The sequence below is a fragment of the Orcinus orca genome, chromosome 2 (genome assembly GCF_937001465.1).
Source record: "Orcinus orca chromosome 2, mOrcOrc1.1, whole genome shotgun sequence".
NCBI classification, from domain to species: Eukaryota; Metazoa; Chordata; class Mammalia; order Artiodactyla; family Delphinidae; genus Orcinus; species Orcinus orca.
In genome coordinates, this window is record NC_064560.1 from 125533445 (window position 1) to 125552652 (window position 19208).

Consider the following 19208-nt stretch of genomic DNA (forward strand, 5'->3'; position numbering starts at 1 on the left):
GTCAAGATGGAGAGAAATAAAACAGTTGAACAGATATTTAGGAGGCACATGAGCTATTTAAAAGTAGCTATTAAAATGTGGTGTGTCATCTTTATTTCTGAACAAATATAATTATGTGCTTACATAGCTAGATGCAAAAGCATACATATTGTTAACTTCGGTTGTTATTGTTTCACTAGCACATTTCTTAGGAAAAAAGGTGTGTGGCCATGTTGCAACTGAATTGTGCCTGGGATATTCTGAAGCTGCTAAGTACCAATATTGCTTAAGGAAAAGAATTAAAGATTGCCATAAAGTTGCCAAAAAAGGGAGCAGGGGGAGAACATGGCTAGGGAACCACCAATGAAGAAAAAAACACCCAAAGGGCACAACGCAAGGGAGGCAAAATGAAAAACAAGTGTACAAAGGGCAGGCAGGAGGCTGCCATCTTGGTGGAAAAATGTTGAAACAGGACTTCAGATACACCAAAGCTAAGACAAAACTTCTCAAGGTCTGTAGAGATTTTGGGAAAACGAACCTTTGAGTCATTTGCAGGAAGAATGCAGAATCCTTGAGAAAGTGAGGGACTCTGCTGAGGGTGTTAATATTTTGAAGGAAAGATGTATATACTTACACTCAGGTGGATGCTTAGGAGGACAAGACTGTACTTCAGACAAGTGCCTGTCACGTGCCTGATCCCAGGCTGAGGGGGAGACAGCAGGGCCCCACCAGAATGGATCAGGATTGTATGCCCAGTTAAGAGGGAATGAAAACACAGCAAACACTGAGGCTGTCTCCAAAAGTGTCATGAGAAAACAAAGTGAGGATGCTGCTAGACTTCCCCTGGGGGAGTAGATGCTGCCAAAGGCTGTTCCTCTGCCCAAAGCAGAGAGAGTTGGAATACCTCTAGCTGGAAAAACACTGCGGGTCAGTCCAAGATGGGGGACCTGGAAAGGACAGTGCAGACCATCACAGCATTTCCAGCAGTTATGCAGACAACCTCCTGGCAATTAAACGCCAGCAACTTCTGGGACCTGGGAATGACCTAGCTGCTGCTACCCAACAGCTTTTGTGAAGAGTGCATATAAAATTCTGGGGAAAGAACAAATTTGGCTGGATGAGGAAACTAACAAAAAGTCATCACACGCAGGTTCCAAGCAGGGAGAGGAATTTTGTGGGTGAGGTTGGGCTGGAAGCTAGCTCTAGACAGCTATTTAGCAGACCACCTGGTCCACTACAAGCTCTCTGGTTAGCGTAATTTCTCCCAGCAAGACCAAGACAGTGTTTGAAGTATTATATTCATAACTCTGGAGCAAGTATCCTTGAAGGCAGAGACAAAACAGGCAAAAAAACAAAAAAACCATCAGACGTCAAGGTCCACTTCTAAGTTTGGATGGGAACTAGTAAAGCTGTTAACCAAGGACCAAGCTGGAAATCAGCAGGCTCACCTTCCTCCCACCCCCAATGTGTCTCATAGCCACGCCAGCAACTCATTATTGTGGCTTGTGTGGGTCTGCAAAGGTGAGTCAATCTGTGTCATTGAACCCCTTCCAGATGAAGAAGTCCTTTTGGGAGGGACTCATCTTGCAATGGCGCTGCCAGGTGCTTATGAGTCATGCAGCCTCAAGGGATGTGTAGTCGTTGTACTATCCTGACGAAGAATAAATTTTACAAGGTATTTGGAAAGTTTATATTGTCCGAAGTGGAAGAAATGGTCTAAAATAGGGGTTCTGGGTGCCCCAGGAACAGCAAAAGAAAATGGGTGAGAGAGAATGTATTTTCTGTATTCTTCCTACATTTCTAAAGCCCAACCATGTAGCATAAAACAGCAGCATTTCAGCTCTTAGCCAGGCATTTTTCAACAATGTGCTTTTCCAATGATTAGGTCTATGAACCACTCTAGTACTCAGTGGACAGAAAGGAAAGAAAAAATGAAGATTTTTTTCCTCTTTTGTTAAGAGAGTAGGTGCTGACAGTAGGTTACCGTAATTTGGAAATAGTTTTTGTCATTTTCTAGGATTTGGGATGTGGGTTCAAATACACCATTCCCTTTCCTAAGGTCCGAAATCCATGGATGTTAAGTCAGATCACAGATTGAAATGTTGGCATCATTTAATAACTATGGGGCTTTAAAGATATTTAATCTCTCTGAAACCCTTTGGAACAGCAATTACCACTTCCATACATATGTAATAGAATTGTGTGAGAATGAAGTAAGATTGTATATGTTAAAGGCTTGCCTAGCAACACGCTGGATGCATTTAAAACTCTCTATAAATGGTAATATCTGCCTAGCCTTGGGCCACCCAGCCAAGTCAGTTTACCACTTAAAAATATATTTTATTCTACAAGAGGCCTCGCTAAATCAAGGCGTGAGCAACATGGATTAGGCCTGCAGTTGTAGATGTTCTCATGCTAGGGAAATCTTCAATTTAGGGTCTAGGGATGTTCCAGGCAATGTTCAATGTTCTAGGGAAGTCTTCAATGCTAGTGCCTAGGGCCTGGAAATAATGAACTCAGGATATGAAACATCTTGGAAACAGTCACATTTGTTCACATAAGTTTGTTAGTAATCTGTATCTGTACTTGTTTAGAAACTGCTCAGTATTCTCTGATACTACACTACCCAAGAAGGTAGCCACATACTATATGTGACTATTTAAAAGTAAAGAAAATTAAAATCCAATTCCTCATTTTTTTTTTTTTTTTTGACTGTTTGGCTTGCGGGATCTTAGTTCCCTCACCAGGTGTCGAACCCGGGCCCCCAGCAGTGAAAGCCTGGAATCCTAATCACTGGATCGCCAGGGAATTCCCCACACTAACCACATTTCAAGGCCTCAGCCACTGGGCTATCATACTGGTCAATGCATGATGAAACATTTCCATCATCACATAAAGTTCTAGTGGACCATGCTGCAGTTTCTTATTCCCCACACACCTTGGGCTACAACTCCTTCCTATTAACCGCTCTGTCTTATTTGGCATTACATTATCCCTTCTCTCTTCCTACTGTGTTTTATAGTTCTAATTTAAGAGGTGGGGGCAGAGTCCCAATGTAGCTCACAACAGGGCTTTAATTCTTCAACACTGTCTAAACAGGTCCCGCTTTTCTAACTGGGGTTCTAAAATTTTTTTGATAAACTTGAAAGTTACTAATGAAACCACCTACTGTTTTTTGTTTTTTTTTGTTTTTTTCGGTACGCGGGCCTCTCACTGTTGTGGCCTCTCCCGTTGCGGAGCACAGTCTCCGGACGTGCAGGCTCAGCAGCCATGGCTCACGGGCCCAGCCGCTCCGCGGCATGTGGGATCCTCCCGGACCGGGGCACGAACCTGTGTCCCCTGCATCGGCAGGCGGACTCTCAACCACTGCGCCACCAGGGAAGCCCCCACCTACTCTTTTGAGGCTTTCTCCTTGATTTACTTTAATTCTAATGATTAATTTGATTAGAAAAATCAGACTAACTTGGAACTTCCGAAACCCCTAATTTAGTCTCTTCTCTGAACATTTGGAATTGTCATCCCAGAATATATATATACCCAGCCTTTTCTCTACACAGCTTAACTGCCAAGTTTTTACTTTATTCCTAAGGTCTTTCTAAACACAGAAAGTTCTCCAACATAGCGTCCCTTATTAGTCAAATAAACACCATGGTATAAATACCTGTTCTCTGTGAGGTAGAGCATTGATAAAGCAAGTGAGGTACTTTAAGTTACTTAGTAGCCCTACTCCACATATTATATATAACATTTACTCATCACTAATTTCTATGTCACATCTGTTTACTATTGTTAAGTGGTTTCTGCAAGTAATCAGGGTACTGCTACTTTTTCTTTGATCCCTCTAAATTCAACTGAAATGCATTTTCTTGGTCAAGCTGATCTGAACTAGGGTCCCAAAATTCAAACCCCACTTGACATTGGTGCAGCTGCATTCTCCTCATATTTTCCTCATATTAAATAAAAAGGTCAATTGTCACTGAATTTTATCTGGCTAAGTCCTTCATTCTCCCAGGCCACCACAGTCAATAATGATGCTTCCTGGTTCTCTCCTGAAAGTAAAATTAGCCCATAAATGGTCAGTCAATGCGGTCACAGGCCAGCCATGTGTTCTCAGAACAAAGTACATTTTTAAACTGTTCTCTTTAAATATACAGCTATTTCCTATTCCCCAACTATTTCCATAACACATCCCATCATTTCATCTGGGTTAACTAAAAAATACTAGTACTTGTGAAGTATAGATTGTGTCCTGTTTCTTTACTTTCTGTATCATACCCCTGGGTCTTTGCTATCCCTTATTCTTTTGAACATACTGCTAAGGTGTCCAGAAGATTCCTTTATGGATATTTTATGTTTACTGTATGACTCAAATGATGGTTATTTTTCTTCTACTCTTTCCATTACATTCTCAATCCTCATCTGACTTCAGTTTATTCCCTTCCAATTTACCATAATCTTGTTGTTCCTGTTTGCATTATTTCCCTTTTCTTTCATATCCAGTTCCCTCTATAAAACAGGGGCTTTAAAACATACATTGACTGGTACTAGTCTATTTATAATCCTTGCAGGTTTCAGATGCTGGAGTAACATCTGAAGTGAAATCTAATGGGAACCCCCTTCCAAGCATTCCAAATTTGTCATCCACCCCAACTGGACATCAAGTTTGCTCCTTTCGCTGGTTAGATAACGGCAAATTACAAAGCACCCTAAGCCAGTGAGCTCCAAAGAACAGTTTACCAATTAAAAATTACATACCATTAGAAATGTTTCAAAGGGATTTTTCAATCATCCAACCTCCTCTCTTGCATTACAACCTTTGTTGGAAACTGCACTCTTAAAATCTTCCAGGCTATTTTCTTAGATTTCATGGCATACTGAGAAAACCCATTATTCTAAATTTTATATCCAAACAAACGCATCACTGTATTTTACTTTGTTTTGAGCTTTCCACAATTTTTTCAATACCTGGTTTCATATGCAATTAAAAATAGACAATTGCACGCCTGGGGTAATTGGTCCAGTACTTCTAAATACTGATGGCTAACATAATCTCAAACAGGTTTTATTAGCATCTTAGTCTTAGAACTTTGACTCTTCTTCTAAGCATCTAGTTTATTTTCTTGTCATCAGTTATGTGCTAAAAGTGAGTTTGTATAACATGAGAACATATAAGATTAGAAAACAAGGTGGTTAAAAGTATTTTTGACCAAATCATCACACAAAAGCTACGTATATACTGTGAATCTGAGATCCAAGGGCAGTCCACAGATCAGCCTTTCCCTTCTATTCTACTTTGTCATCTATTATATAAAATGATTTATGAAACCTTTATAAATAGGATATGACTTCTGCCCATTACTAGGTTGTATATAAACACCTTTGAAACAGCAGCAACTTTCTGGGGAACCCAAGGTTTGTGTGAGTGATAACAGCCCAAAACTAACTGTTTTTGTCCCGCTCTGCAGGAAAAACTGAAGTATAAAACAAATAAACTGGACCTTTCAGGACAAGGCAAGCATCACAAAACAAAGCTGTTTAATAAATCCAGCCTTAGAAGTTTGGGTGCTAACTAGTACCATGCCTAAAATTAGTTTATATGGATTGAATTAATTGGAAGTGAAATAAATGTGTAACTCTGTGTCCTCAGTTACCTAGGAAGGCACAGGCTACAAAAAACCAGGAAATAAAAAGCTCTCCTATTTTCAGTAACACTGAGGCACAGACTCAGAATCCATTTGGTAACTGGGGCTATAAACAGCAATTAAAAGAACAAAATGGAAGAAAATACAGGTTTTATTCTTCAGTTGTTTCACTTTTCCTAAAATCTTGACATGTTTGAGCCTCTTTCTATTTAAGGTTGAAACAGTTAAGCACACGACAAAAAAAAAACTCTAAAAAAGGTGCCAACTGGACCACAAAACATTGAAGAAAAGGCTTAATGCAGTTCCCGAACTTTTTCATTAGGATCTAAAAGCCATTTTTGCAAAAGAATCTCCACTTTACATCAAAGTTACTTGTCTCCTTAATTCAACACCCACCCCAATGAAACACAATTTGAGTAGTGTATGTTGGTATGCATAATAATTATGACTCAAAGAAAAATATATCTAGTATATTCTAGGGGTTTTGTGGAGGCCGCTGTGAAACAAAGAATTTGAAGTAAACAATTATAAAATACAAAAATAAAAAACCAGGGTGTTTATTTTTTCTCCAAATTCCTGGTTTAATAAGGACTTGTTTATTTTGAGAAAAAAAGGTCCCAAACATCAGGCTATTCACAAAAATAACCCACAGTATCAACTTTAGAAAACAAATCTTAAGACTATTACACTAATTATTTTTCTAGAGGATCCATTTGACATGCCAACTCTCATTCACAAAAATACATTGTTACATTTGTGTTGAACAGCCCCACACAGCACTCTTACGTGGGGTATAACACGCACACCTCTAATTCAAAGCTGTTCTCAGGTGCTACTCAACTAATGAGACTGCCTTTGTAGTTAGGGAAGCAACTACTGAACTTATGTATGAATGGAAAGAACTGTACTCCCTGCATAACAAGAGATTATTTTGGAGACAGTTGATAAAAATCATACATACTTTTTATTGTTAAGTCATAAAGAGGTATCAAAATTAAAAGCAAAAATTACAGGGTAAGACTTAACATAACTACTAGGAGCATCAAAGGAAGTGAAAACGGGACTAGGCGCAGGGCAATGTGAATTAATGAACATGGGAAGGACAAGGATGGGGACAACAGTGAGCATGTGCTGAAGATACTAGGGGAGAGGATCTGGTGAAAATTTTGATCTTAGACAAGCGCCTAGGTAAAGAAATAATGGGACAAGATTTCTAAACCCCACTATGTGCTTAAGAGTCATCCTCGCCATTGGCGCTGTCTCTGTCATCCTCTCCTTCCTCAGCCTCTTTTTCATCATCCTTGATCAACTCCAGCTGTGAGAAACAGACACAAATAGGATGGAGTTAGAGGCACTCCATGTGTCCCTGATCCCCCCTCCACCACCTCTTTCTTTCCTTTCCCGTGGTTTTCACCTGGTCATCCCCCCGATCTTCATTATCATCATCATCCAGTAGGTCCCCCTCCTCAGCAGAGTCATCTGCCACCCCCTCAGACTCCATCTTCACATTAGTCTCATCTTTCTTCAGGGAGCTGCTGCTCTGCTCCTCTTCTGACTTATCATTCTTCATCTCTACTGCGGATGAGAAGGACAAGTCTGTCTAGGGGCAAGTAATGTCCACAGGATGTAGACAATCCCCACTGATGATCATAGAACTGCAGCACAAGTCTATATCCTCCCACACAAATGTCCTTCCCAATTCAAATTCCACAAGTTTCCAATTAAACTGCTTTCTATCCCACTATTCCAACATACACTTTCAACTATCTTAGATAGCTACCTCTACTTTACACCCAACAAGCAAAAGGACCATTTACCTCCTTGTTTGCTGCTCTGTTCCTTTTCGATTTTTTCCAGGTTTTCCAGTAGAGAATCCACTTTTTGTTTTATCTGAGTCAACTCCTTCTTAATGGCCTGAAGGTCATCTCCTTTCACTTTAATACAAACAAAACCCTAGATTAGAATCAAATGTACCAGAAGCTACCAGTTAGCTATACACACACTCCCCCACTAGACTATACAACACACTCCCCCACTAGACTATACAATAGTCAACATGAGATCCTTGGAGAGAAATGGAGCCTGTACCAGACTGTCCTAGTTATGGGGTCCACCGATCTTTTAGTTGGTAGCTGAAAACTGAATCTAATGTGCCTAGTTCCTTAGCAACAGCATTCTTACTTTTGTAGGTTTGCTAAAGACCTCAATTCTATTTTAAAAGCACTTTACCAACATATTTTACACAATGAATGGGCGCCCCTCAACTCCCTAAAATCTAATAACTTTTTTCAAATTACCAAGGTCTTAAGGATAGAAGGCTTCCTAGAGTTGGCCCCTTAATCACTATTTTCTCATCTTCTATTATTTTGATTATGCAAAGTTATTTGTACAAAACCTGAACATTAACTGCACCAATTTCCATATTTCAACATACAAGAAATATCAGAATCACAAAGCTGCAATAATAATACATACACTTTCCAGACTTAGAAGATCCCCGCTGTCCACTCTTAGAATTGAAGCCACTTTTGCCCCTTCGTGAGGTGTTTCCTGATACACGCTGGCGTTTTGAGGGCACTACAGCCCGAGCAATAGGAGGAGGAGGAGGAACACGTGCTGGGTAACTGTACATCCTATTGGATAAAAGGAGAACAGAATTCCTTCACAACAAGTCAGGAAGATTCCAACAATGGTGTCCTTGTAAAATGATAAATCATTGTCCATTGTTCTGCAATTATTTTTTTGCTAAGCTAATTTCTTTCAAAAGGCCAGTTTACTCTTTGATATATTTAATACTGCAGCTACTTTTCTTCAAGAAAAGTATACACACATATCCAATGGTTGGTTGCCTTAAGCACTGGACATAAAAGGTTTCTGTGTACAATGGCAGTATTAACAGAATACTTTTTACAGTATTTCTACTTTGTACTTTTTACAATGAATGGCCTTTACCTTGATCTTATTCTTTTCACATATACACTACAATAAGCAATCCATATAAGCCAAATAAAGTACTTACAAAAGACTGCAATTAACCAAGTCTGCAAACAGAGCTATTGGTCGCTAAATCCCTGATCTTTTCACCCACAGAAGCATACAAGTAATTATCACTAGTTTGTAGTATTACATTAAACCATATAAAATTGCCAATATTAACCATTTTTGGCCTATAGAAACCGGTATTTCATGTGTTGTTAACTGGGTGTACATAGCATTATCAATTCCAACAACATTTAGCACTCTCCACTCAAATCTCCAACAGGACAGAGAATACTATGTTGTTCACTATTCACTACTGCCTAAATCCACTGCCTAGCACACATTTAGCTTTCAAAAATCACTGATTGCTCAATTGCTGCTTCCACTGGATAAGTATCCCAGTGATTGCTAAAGATATACCGAAGTGATGGCCTGGTACTGATGCTTCCATTTGTAAAGAGAAAAATCAAAATACAACAAAAAAACTTCCCACATGGACATCAGATCTAGACAGTCTCTTTATCCCATGCTGTTACTTTTACAAAAGCCTGTGGCAGCATATGAAGCTAAGACATACCTGTAGGAAAAAAACTTGTAATTCTAGTTCTGAACCTTTTTGGCTATTAACTTAACAACCCACCAACTGTTGCTCTGCCTAACCGCAAAGCTTTGAAATTTTATAATGCATCAGTTAACTTTTTTTAAGGATTATTTATTTATTTATTTATTTATTATTTATGGCTGTGTTGGGTCTTCGTTTCTGTGCGTGGGCTTTCTCTAGTTGCGGCGAGCGGGGGCCACTCTTCATCGCGGCGCACGGGCCTCTCACTGTCGCGGCCTCTTGTTGCGGAGCACAAGCTCCAGATGCGCAGGCTCAGTAGTGTGGCACACGGGCCTAGTTGCTCCGCAGTATGTGGGATCTTCCCAGACCAGGGCTCGAACCCGTGTCCCCTGCATTGGCAGGCAGATCCTCAACCACTGCGCCACCAGAGAAGCCCAGGATTTTTTTGATGTGGACAACTTTTAAAGTCTTTATTGAATTTGTTACAATATTGCTTCTGTTTTATGTTTTGGTTTTTTGGCTGCGAGGCAAGTCCCCAACAGTAACTTTTTATTATCACTACCTCCTTCCATTTTTATGTATAGCTTTTCATCTTCTGGCCCAAAATTTTCCAAAGTATAATGATCCAGAAACTATAAAATATCAGTGTTCAGAAACTACTTTCCTTTGTGTAAGGTGATGCTACTTTGTACAATTTCTGGGGGTAAAAAAGTGAGTTATCCACATCTTTAGGTATGAAACATCTCATGCCTCAGCCCTGTTGAATTCAGAGATCTAACCTACCTTCCAATCTACTCACTCTCACTGGCATCAGTCTCCAAACCAATGAGCTAGCCATTCCACATTCCCTACACTCCAAGGCATTGGAATTTCCTTTTGAACCATACTAGTTCATCTAACCGGGGTAAATCGCCATAGCAAAAATGAAGAAATGCAGTCTACTTTCAATCTATGTAATGGCCTCCTGAACACAAATGGAAGTCAAACGCTCTAGTTCTCTAAAGAAAAATGTATTTTAAAAGATCAACTAGTGATGCTTTTTAGTGCCACAGAACTTAACTGCCGGTTAAGCAAAAATGGGCTCTCAAAAAACTCACAAAGATTCCTCTAAGGAAGTTTAAGTAGACTTTGCCTTATAAAATGCCAAAGTGCATCAATGTGAAAACATGAGGCAAAAACACAAAGAGAAAAACCATACCTACTGTGATAACCCTTAAAGTCAAAGGAATAGATAAGCGGAAGCTCAGTATAAAAGCTTCAAGAACCAGCTACAAATTAAGTAACCATTTTCCCCACAGGAAAGCTATACAAATAAATCACAGGAGGCATCAAAACAGCTGCTGATCCTCTAATGATAAAGCCCAATCTTCATGAAAGTTTCACTATTACCAGAGGAACAAGCACTCAACACTAAGAGAATTATGGCTGCACCTTGAATCAGAAATCTGGACACTAAGTGTTGGTATAAAAACTAGTCAGAAATAAAAGGCAATTAAAATACCATTTTAAAGAAATTAAAACATTTCTGGACACACATAAGCTAATAACATAAACAGATGAGACCAAAAAAACCCTCTATCCTAATCTCCAGGCTAAAACATAAGCATTACAAGGCATTTATTAAATGTACACGTTTTCAAAGGCAAGCTTCTTAAATGACTAGATGTAACACATAGTGATCTTCGGCCTCAAAAACCCTGATTAATAATAATACATTTCAACCACTATGAAAGTATTGATAGAAACAACTAGAATAAAGTATTAGTGGGCTTCCCTGGTGGTGCAGTGGTTAAGAATCCACCTGCCAATGCAGGGGACACAGGTTCAAGCCCTGGTCCGCGAAGATCCCACATGCCACGGACCAACTAAGCCCGTGTGCCACAACTACTGAGAGTGCGCTCTAGAGCCTGTGTGCAACAACTACTGAGCCCGAGTGCCACAACTACTGAAGCCCACGAGCCTAGAGCCCGTGCTCTGCAACAAGAGAAGCCACCGCAATAAGAAGCCACAATGAAGAGTAGCCCCCGCTTGCTGCAACTAGAGAAAGCCTGCACATAGCAACAAAGAACCAATGCAGCAAAAAAAAAAAGGTATTAGTAAAAACCTACGTTCTCCTGAATGTTTATTTAATGTACTGTAACTGTTTCCACTCTTAAAAATTGGATAAAAAATAATTTTAGGCATATTCATTATCAAATTCTGAAAACCAACTAATTTTCAGGTATCGTTGCCCACAAAAAAATTTAAATAAAAAATAAATGCCATTGGGCTTCCCTGGTGGCACAGTGGTTGAGAGTCCGCCTGCCGATATAGGGGACACGGTTCGTGCCCCGGTCTGGGAAGATACCATATGCTGCGGAGCGGCTAGGCACGTGAGCCATGGCCGCTGAGCCTGCGCGTCCAGAGCCTGTGCTCCGCAACGGGAGAGGCCACAACAGTGAGAGGCCTGCGTACAGCAAAAAAAAAAAAAAAAAAGCCATAATGTGAAATAATTTATAGGTGACAGCAATCTAGTAAGATCACCCCCCCACTGACAATACTGATTTATCAAATTCACTTTAAACATGCAATCTCATTATAATTTCATTCAAGGGTTAGGAGATATTTTTTCTTCCACTTCATTATTTTTCATCTACAACAGAAAAATTTCAAGAGAAGTTTCTTCCTCATTACCTTTGATTTTCCTAGAAAAGGGATTGATTTTATAGGGTACTATGTTTTGGGGCTTTACAATGTCTGAGACTCCCTGAAATTGTCTGCTAAAATTCTGTGAATGCTCCGACTTAGAACAATCTACAACTTCTACAATTTCAATTGTAAGTTTCCCAGTATATCATCCAGAGTAAACCTTCAGAACACACCCCTTATGTAACATTATGCTGTACAGTTTTGTCGAAAAGGACTTTACAAAATTTATTTATCTTTGGCCTTGTGTGGACTGAAGCATTATACTGCATGAGCAGAATATCAACTACCGATACTCATGAATACCAGAATTTAAAAAACTGTTCCAAGAATCAAGGCCTTCAATAACTGGCATCTTTGAACATTATAAATGTATTCCTGGATATTTCTTCCTCACTCTTTATAAAACCTTCTGAGAAACCATATTTGAATGATTTAGGTAACTATTTTGCAACCTTTTTTAAAACTACCAAAACTTCCACCAGATTATATTGACAGTACAATCCCATCAAGTAGACTTTATATCTTACCATTCTTTTTTTAGTAATTAACACAATGAAATTATCTTAAGTTTATTATTGAAGACTATGGTATACAATTCTAACATATAAATACTTATTAAAAACTAATTTTATAAGTTCACCCTAATCTAATAGTATATATTTCTTTAAATGTCAAAGCTTTATTTTACAAATGAGTAGACTACTGACTTTAACTACATAAGGGAAAAGTGCAAAAAATGACAATGTGACATGTTTAATTCAGGTTTATATTAAAATGAAAATATAAAACTGTGTTATGTCAAATACTGACCCTCAAAACCCATTTTCATGATGTAGTTGGAATTCATCCTGTTGAGCTTTAAAATAAACTAGCGAAATTCTTAGAATTTGTGTTTTATTTCTAAGATACAATTTCGAAAATTGTTATCTGTAGGCACCCCTCCCCAAACGTTGCCTTGAGGAGTCTGGGAGAAGCCAAACTAGATACAAGGGTTAACACTTGTTTTGCTAATACAATTTGTAGATAGAGTTCCAAATACCAAGGTAAATTTGCATAGTTGCACTTTATGGTCCTTAACTTTCTTCAAATTGCCCTTTATGGTCCATTTAAGGATACAGATTATCTGTATGACAGTTAAAATTAGTAACAGCAAATACTTCTGATCTAAATGATAAAGGGACTAAATGATAAACCAGTCTGCTGTACAGGATTCATTCAATATATAGAGTCACCCAAACTATCAAAATTTAACTAAATAACAATTCTTTAACTAAAGGGAAAAAAAACACATAAAGAGGTTATTAGTACCTCTGTAAGGTTTAAGAAGCTTGCCCAAAGTTTGGGGAACACCACATGCACTGCTGCTTACAAAGAGCAGGAATCAACAGCCTCTATATATGTAGAACCAATGGTAGCAATCAATAATTGGTTCTGCAATCTTCTTTTGAAAAGAACTGTTGATATTAGTATTTAGAGATATTTTTGCAAATTCAAAGATACATTTGATTAAAAATTGTCCCACTGATTTTTTTTTTTTTTTTTGGCGGTACGCAGGCCTCTCCCATTGCAGAGCACAGGCTCCGGACGTGCAGGCTCAGCGGCCATGGCTCACGGGCCCAGCTGCTCCACGGCATGTGGGATCTTCCCGGACCGGGGCACGAACTCGTGTCCCCTGCATCGGCAGGCAGACTCTCAACCACTGCGCCACCAGGGAAGCCCTGTCCCACTGATTTTTACAAACAGTTTTGCAAGAGAGGGAAGAAATACCGAATGTACATACTCATTTTAAGATGCATCCAATCTCACAACTTTTAAAATATGAGAAGTTGCTTCTTAAAATTAAGCAACTATATTGAACTTTCTTGATGGATTCATAGGAAAGCTATGTTAACATAAAACTATATGCTTCATAGGAAGGCAATTTGAAAATTCACTTGAAAAAAAATAATCTGGGTGATAAAATGCAGATTGCTTTGAGTCCTAAATCAATCTTTTTAGAAACAGGACTGGATCCAAGAAAATATTAAGGAAAAAAACCTTTTTAATCCCTGGCTTTGCTTCTGTTTATCAAACTTTCCATCCAGGTGATAATCTTTTCAAGACTCCTTAATTTCCAAAAAATTATACTATTACTCATTTGTCATGATGTCCTCAACATATCCAAAAGATAATGTCTTAAACTCAGTGTGGTCCAATTTTTACTTTTTTAAAAGCTGAAATTAACAACAGTATTTATGAAAAATACTGTTTATAAACAGTAAGTTAAGAACATATAAGCTCATTCATTCCTATATTCTCATATTATCAAGCCAGGTCAGAGTACAATTCTCTCTTTTCACTTACAATAAAATTTCTTTTAAGGAGTTGTCTGAGAAAACAGATTTGTGGTTGCCAGGGGATAGGGTGGAGGGAAGAGCTGACTACAAAGGAGCTTCATGGCGAATTTTTGGAGGTATAAAACTACCTATATTTTGACTGTACTGGTAGATACATGGGTACGCATGTAAAAACTGTACACCGAAAGAGTAAATTTTACCGTATATATATATATTTTAAAAGTTTTCTAAGTTGTCTCCACAATCTGTCTTTCCATTCTCTCTTGAATCTCCTTGTAAAGTTTTGTGCCCCCACCATTATCAAAACCTACCCTTATCACTAATGATTTCCACACATGCTACTGCCTACTTTACATCTCTCAAAGTGGATATCTAATAAGGAGGTTAAGTTAACATGTCCACAACTCATCTGTTATATTCACCCCTCACCCTGGTTCCTTCTATGTTCTCTCCCTATCCACTGTTTCTATAAATTCCAAGCCAAAACTTTGGTGACATCTTTGATTCCTCTCTTAGCCCTCACATAGATCTAGAAGCAAATCTGTCTGCATTAACTTCAAAAAATTCAACTACTTCTCACCATTCCCACCATCACCTCCCTGATCCTTCCCCAAATGACTGTATAGATAATTCCATCATCCACTTATTATCTATTTTCAGAATAATCTTGTTAAGACATTACAATTAAGATCCTTTCTGGGCTTCCCTGGTGGCGCAGTGGTTGAGAGTCCGCCTGCCAATGCAGGGGACACGGGTTCGTGCCCCGGTCCGGGAAGATCCCACATGCCGTGGAGCGGCTGGGCCCGTAAGCCATGGCCACTGAGCCTGTGCGTCTGGAGCCTGTGCTCCGCCAACGGGAGAGGCCACACAGTGAGAGGCCCGTGTACTGCAAAAAAAAAAAAAAAAAAAAAAAAGATCCTTTCTGCTCACAACTCTCCAATGGCCTTTCCCTCATTCAAAGTAAAAACTAAGATACACAACATCTTAACAGTGCTGTATATGTGTTCAACCCATTCATCATCTCTGAGACCATCTATTTTCCACTAGTACCCCTGGTGCACACAACAATGCCTCATAATAAGATCTTAACAAATAGTTGTTGAGAAAATAAGTGACTTTCCTAAACTGGCCTCTAGGAAAGTATTTATCAAAATTCATCAACAACAGATAACAAACCAAACCTACCCATTTAAGGAAAGCCAGTAGGATTAGTCTGCCTTTTTTCTAGCTTTGAAGACTACTGGGAGAGTTTTTCCCTAAGAAAATCAGACAAAACTTGAATAATAATCTACCACAAAACCGAATCCTTTTTCAAGCTATTTATTACAAAATAAAAATCAGATCTTGTGCCTATAATGTATGTAATTTGAGCCTATTATGCCATGCTTCCTGTAAGGAAATCACAAAGACAATTTTCCATAGATGAGTTTCTCCTGCTATTATATTATACTTTTTGTACCTTATGAATCTGTTCCCCTTGCTAAACTCCACTAATCTCACAGTAATAGCACACTTATCACTGTAAAGTAATAAAGGTCTTGGAAAAAAAGTTTATCCACCTAAACAAGTCAAATTCTATTTGGTAGACTCTGTTTCTTATTCCTTGGATTACAGTTTAAGAGGGTATCAAAGTAAAATCTTATCCTGTTTATCAAAAGGATATGTCCTCTTTCTTTCCTTGAAAAATAACACTGGTTTCCTGGATATTCTTTCACTATTCCCAACAGCTTTGTTCCAAAACTACAGCCTGGGTTCTCTAACTTCCGTAAGAGCAGTCTTCACTCATTATATTTCTCATATCAAACACTACTCAAAATTTGTTATACCTAGTCAGGACTAACTTTGTAGCACTCCAGACGTGTACTGTCCAGCTGAGTAGTGACTGGCCATGTGTGGCTAATTTAAAACAAATTTAAAATTCAGTTCTGCAGTCATGTTAGCCACATTTCCCATATGTGGCTGTCTACAACAATAGTGCACATACAGAGTCATCACACAAAGTTCTATTGGACAGCGCTGTTCTGGTTTGTTCCTTCCAGACATCTACCTATACCTATATATAATTTCCAAAGAGAGCCTAGAATTCTATAACTTTAAGTCTATAACAAAAACATAACAAACTAGCTAAATGTCCTTAGTATAAATTGATAGTTACACATCTCCTATGACCACAAAACAAAATGGTGAAACTATTAAAAAAAGCTAAAAAGATTAATAATAAACTTCAAAAATGATATTAGATACTGTATCCAGAGACTTATATCCAGAATATATGAAAAAGCTTTACCCAATATAAAACTGGGCAAAGGATCTGAACACATTTCTCCAAAGATGAACAAACAGGCAATTAGCACATGAAAACCCAACATCAGCTTTTAAGAAAATACAAATCAAAATCACAATAGGATAATCCTCACACTAGAATAAACAACAAAGATACATAATAAAACAAATGTTGGCAAGGATGTGGAGAAATTAAAACCCTCATAACGTGGCTGATAGGAAGGTAAAATGGCACAGATGCTTTGGAAGACAGTATGGCAGTCCCCCCAAAAGTTAAACAGAATTATCATTAAGACCCAGCAATTCTACTCCTAGGTACACACCCAAGAGAAATGAAAACATATGCCCATGCAAAAATGTGTATACCAATGTTCAGAGCAGCATTATTCAAAATGTGGAAACATCTCAAAAGTCTACCAACTGATGAAGGGATAAACAGAATGTGGTATTATCCAAGCAATGGAATATAATTCAACAATAAGAAGGAATGAAGTACTAATACAGGGTGTAACATGGATGAACTGTGAAAAATTCACGGAAGAAACTGGTCACAAAAGACATCTCATATGATTCCACTGACATGAAATGTCCGCAATAGGCAAATTTATAGATAGAAAGCGGATGCTAGGCCTCGGGATAGAGGAAGAATAGGGAACAACTGCTAGTAAGTTGTTTATTTTTGCGGTGATAAAATGTTCTAATATTAGATAATGACCATGACTGCACAACTCTGAATATATAAATTGAACTGTATACTGTAAAATGAATTACATCTCAACAAAGCTACGTTTTAAAAAAAAAAAAATTAACATCAAGGAGCTTGACAAAGTATACCCGGATGGAGAATGTCCTGAAATAGATTCCTAAAACAGCAGAAGTTACCTTTCCATTAGGTAATAATGTACCCAAAACACCACTTAATTAAGAGCCAAAGCAGATTCTTTGATCTAGACTCAAATGCTTCCCCTTCAAATAAATATCTCCCACTTACTCAACAAGAGTCCAGGACACAAATTTAAATCCAATAATATCATATTTATGTTCAAAGTATAGTCATACTAATATATGCACGCATCTAAAATCTTTCTGCCAACTACAACATGATCAGGTTCCCGTAAGAAAGAACCAACAAAAGGGCTCTAAGCAAATGAAAAATTTTACCCTATGCCTAAAATGACATCTAAACTGTCACCTAAAGAGGCATCTCTTAGCTTTTCCAAGTAGCCAAGAACCCTCTTGCTCTCTGAATCACATGCTCTTTCCAAGCAGATGGTCGCACTCAGTTCTCCAAAACCTAAATATTTCATGTACTCTTCCTTCATACACACATACAAAGCCCATCTCTTGGGTCCAGTGTTGCTCAGGAATATCAGAGAATTGGAAGAAAAGGAGGGAGCCAAGAAGACAGCTCCTCTAACACCAATAAGATGGGTGGTGGTGCCTCCAATCCATGTACTGTATTTTTTGACTTCTTAATTCAAAATCTAAAACACTATGCCTAGAACAAAATAAGGGCTCAAATATTAGTTTAAGGAATATGATGGTCAGCCTCTTTTACCTGTCTTGCATTTCAATGGAGATTCCCCCACCTCAACTTCCTTTCTCCACTCTCTATCACCAGCATACCTTAGTGGAAAAGATCTGTAGGGTAAGTATCAACAAAATTGCTTATTTCCCAAAATTCTAACAACTAACTCAAAGCTTCCAAACACTTGTCACTTAGCAAAAAGGTTATGCCTTTGATGGCATAATTCTAGTCATAAAAGATAAAAATCTCAGCTTTACTTGACTATTTTCTCCCTACAAAGCACCTGCTCTCATAACTTTGACCCAATAAATCATGCCAAGAGCAGTCTACCTCAGAAATTTCTCCCCATTCCAACATTTACAATGGTAACTACACATCTTTTCCCCTCCAGTTTCTCTTTTCTAGTCATGGAGTTGTTTATAAGACATCACTGCTAATATGACACAACTAAATATGCCATACAACTGCCCTTGACAACCAACATTCTTTCCAATCACAGCTGGCTGCTTCCCCAAATATGCTAAGGATATTCATAACTGTGTATCTTTATTAGAGATGTACCCTCACCCTACCCGCCTAAAAAACCTCCTGCTTAATACCAAAGGCAGGTTCAAATACTGCCCTTTGTGAAACTACCTGGAGCTCTTTAAAATTTAACAGGGGAGCTTATAGCTCCCCAAAGGGCAACACAATTCATCTTTCTATGAGACAATCCTGTACAAAGCAGGACACACAGCAGCCCCTATTAATTTCATAGCACTTTCTTCACTGTATAATATAGTACATATCATACATGTACCACATTTGATCTGCTTGTAGATTTACTTCATTCCTCTATTCATGGTGTACTAGCAATATTTACTTAATATATTTGTATGTAGAGTAATAGCAGCACTCTGAAAAATCTCTAGTGGAACAACTTCACAGTTCAGTCACTTATACATTGTTGACATTATTATCCATATGCAACTTATGACAAGTTATGTATTATAAAGTCCTCAAAGACCACTGAACTAAAACCATGGTCCTTTTGAACCAGATCTTTTGCTTACCAGGTGTTTAACATGTCTCAGCTATCATACTATAGCCTATTATCAAATCTGACTAAGTGCTCCCAAGTTCTTTATAGAAGAATGACTGAGAAAGAATTACTCCACTGTCCATAACTGGTATTTCTTTTATTCAAATTGAGACACAATTCGCATACCAAA

The 19208-nt window shown here is 38.3% G+C and overlaps 3 protein-coding genes across 17 annotated transcripts in view; 2 read left to right on the plus strand and 1 right to left on the minus strand.

Moving 5' to 3' along the window:
- TMEM253 (transmembrane protein 253) overlaps positions 1–2689 on the plus strand; it is a 70083-nt gene extending 67394 nt beyond the window's left edge. Inside the window, exon 11 of the mRNA XM_049705503.1 lies at positions 180–2689. The gene's annotated coding sequence lies outside the window, so the exon portion shown is untranslated. The remainder of the gene's footprint in view (positions 1–179) is intronic.
- Positions 1–19208, plus strand: part of RPGRIP1 (RPGR interacting protein 1) — a 162519-nt gene that overhangs the window by 23897 nt on the left and 119414 nt on the right.
- HNRNPC (heterogeneous nuclear ribonucleoprotein C) overlaps positions 6178–19208 on the minus strand; it is a 47370-nt gene continuing 34339 nt past the window's right edge. For 11 of the 15 annotated variants that reach the window (XM_004274095.3, XM_004274092.4, XM_033435942.2 and 8 more), the window contains 4 exons: positions 8097–8254; positions 7439–7555; positions 7036–7196; positions 6178–6936 (listed from right to left, as the gene is read on the minus strand). In XM_004274095.3, the coding sequence (XP_004274143.1) occupies positions 6853–6936; positions 7036–7196; positions 7439–7555; positions 8097–8254 (520 nt within the window). In that variant the 3' untranslated portion in view covers positions 6178–6852. Of the gene's footprint in view, positions 7197–7438; positions 7556–8096; positions 8255–19208 lie in introns of all 15 variants that reach the window. The other 4 variants (XM_012534564.3, XM_012534567.3, XM_012534563.3 and 1 more) reach the window with 2 other exon arrangements.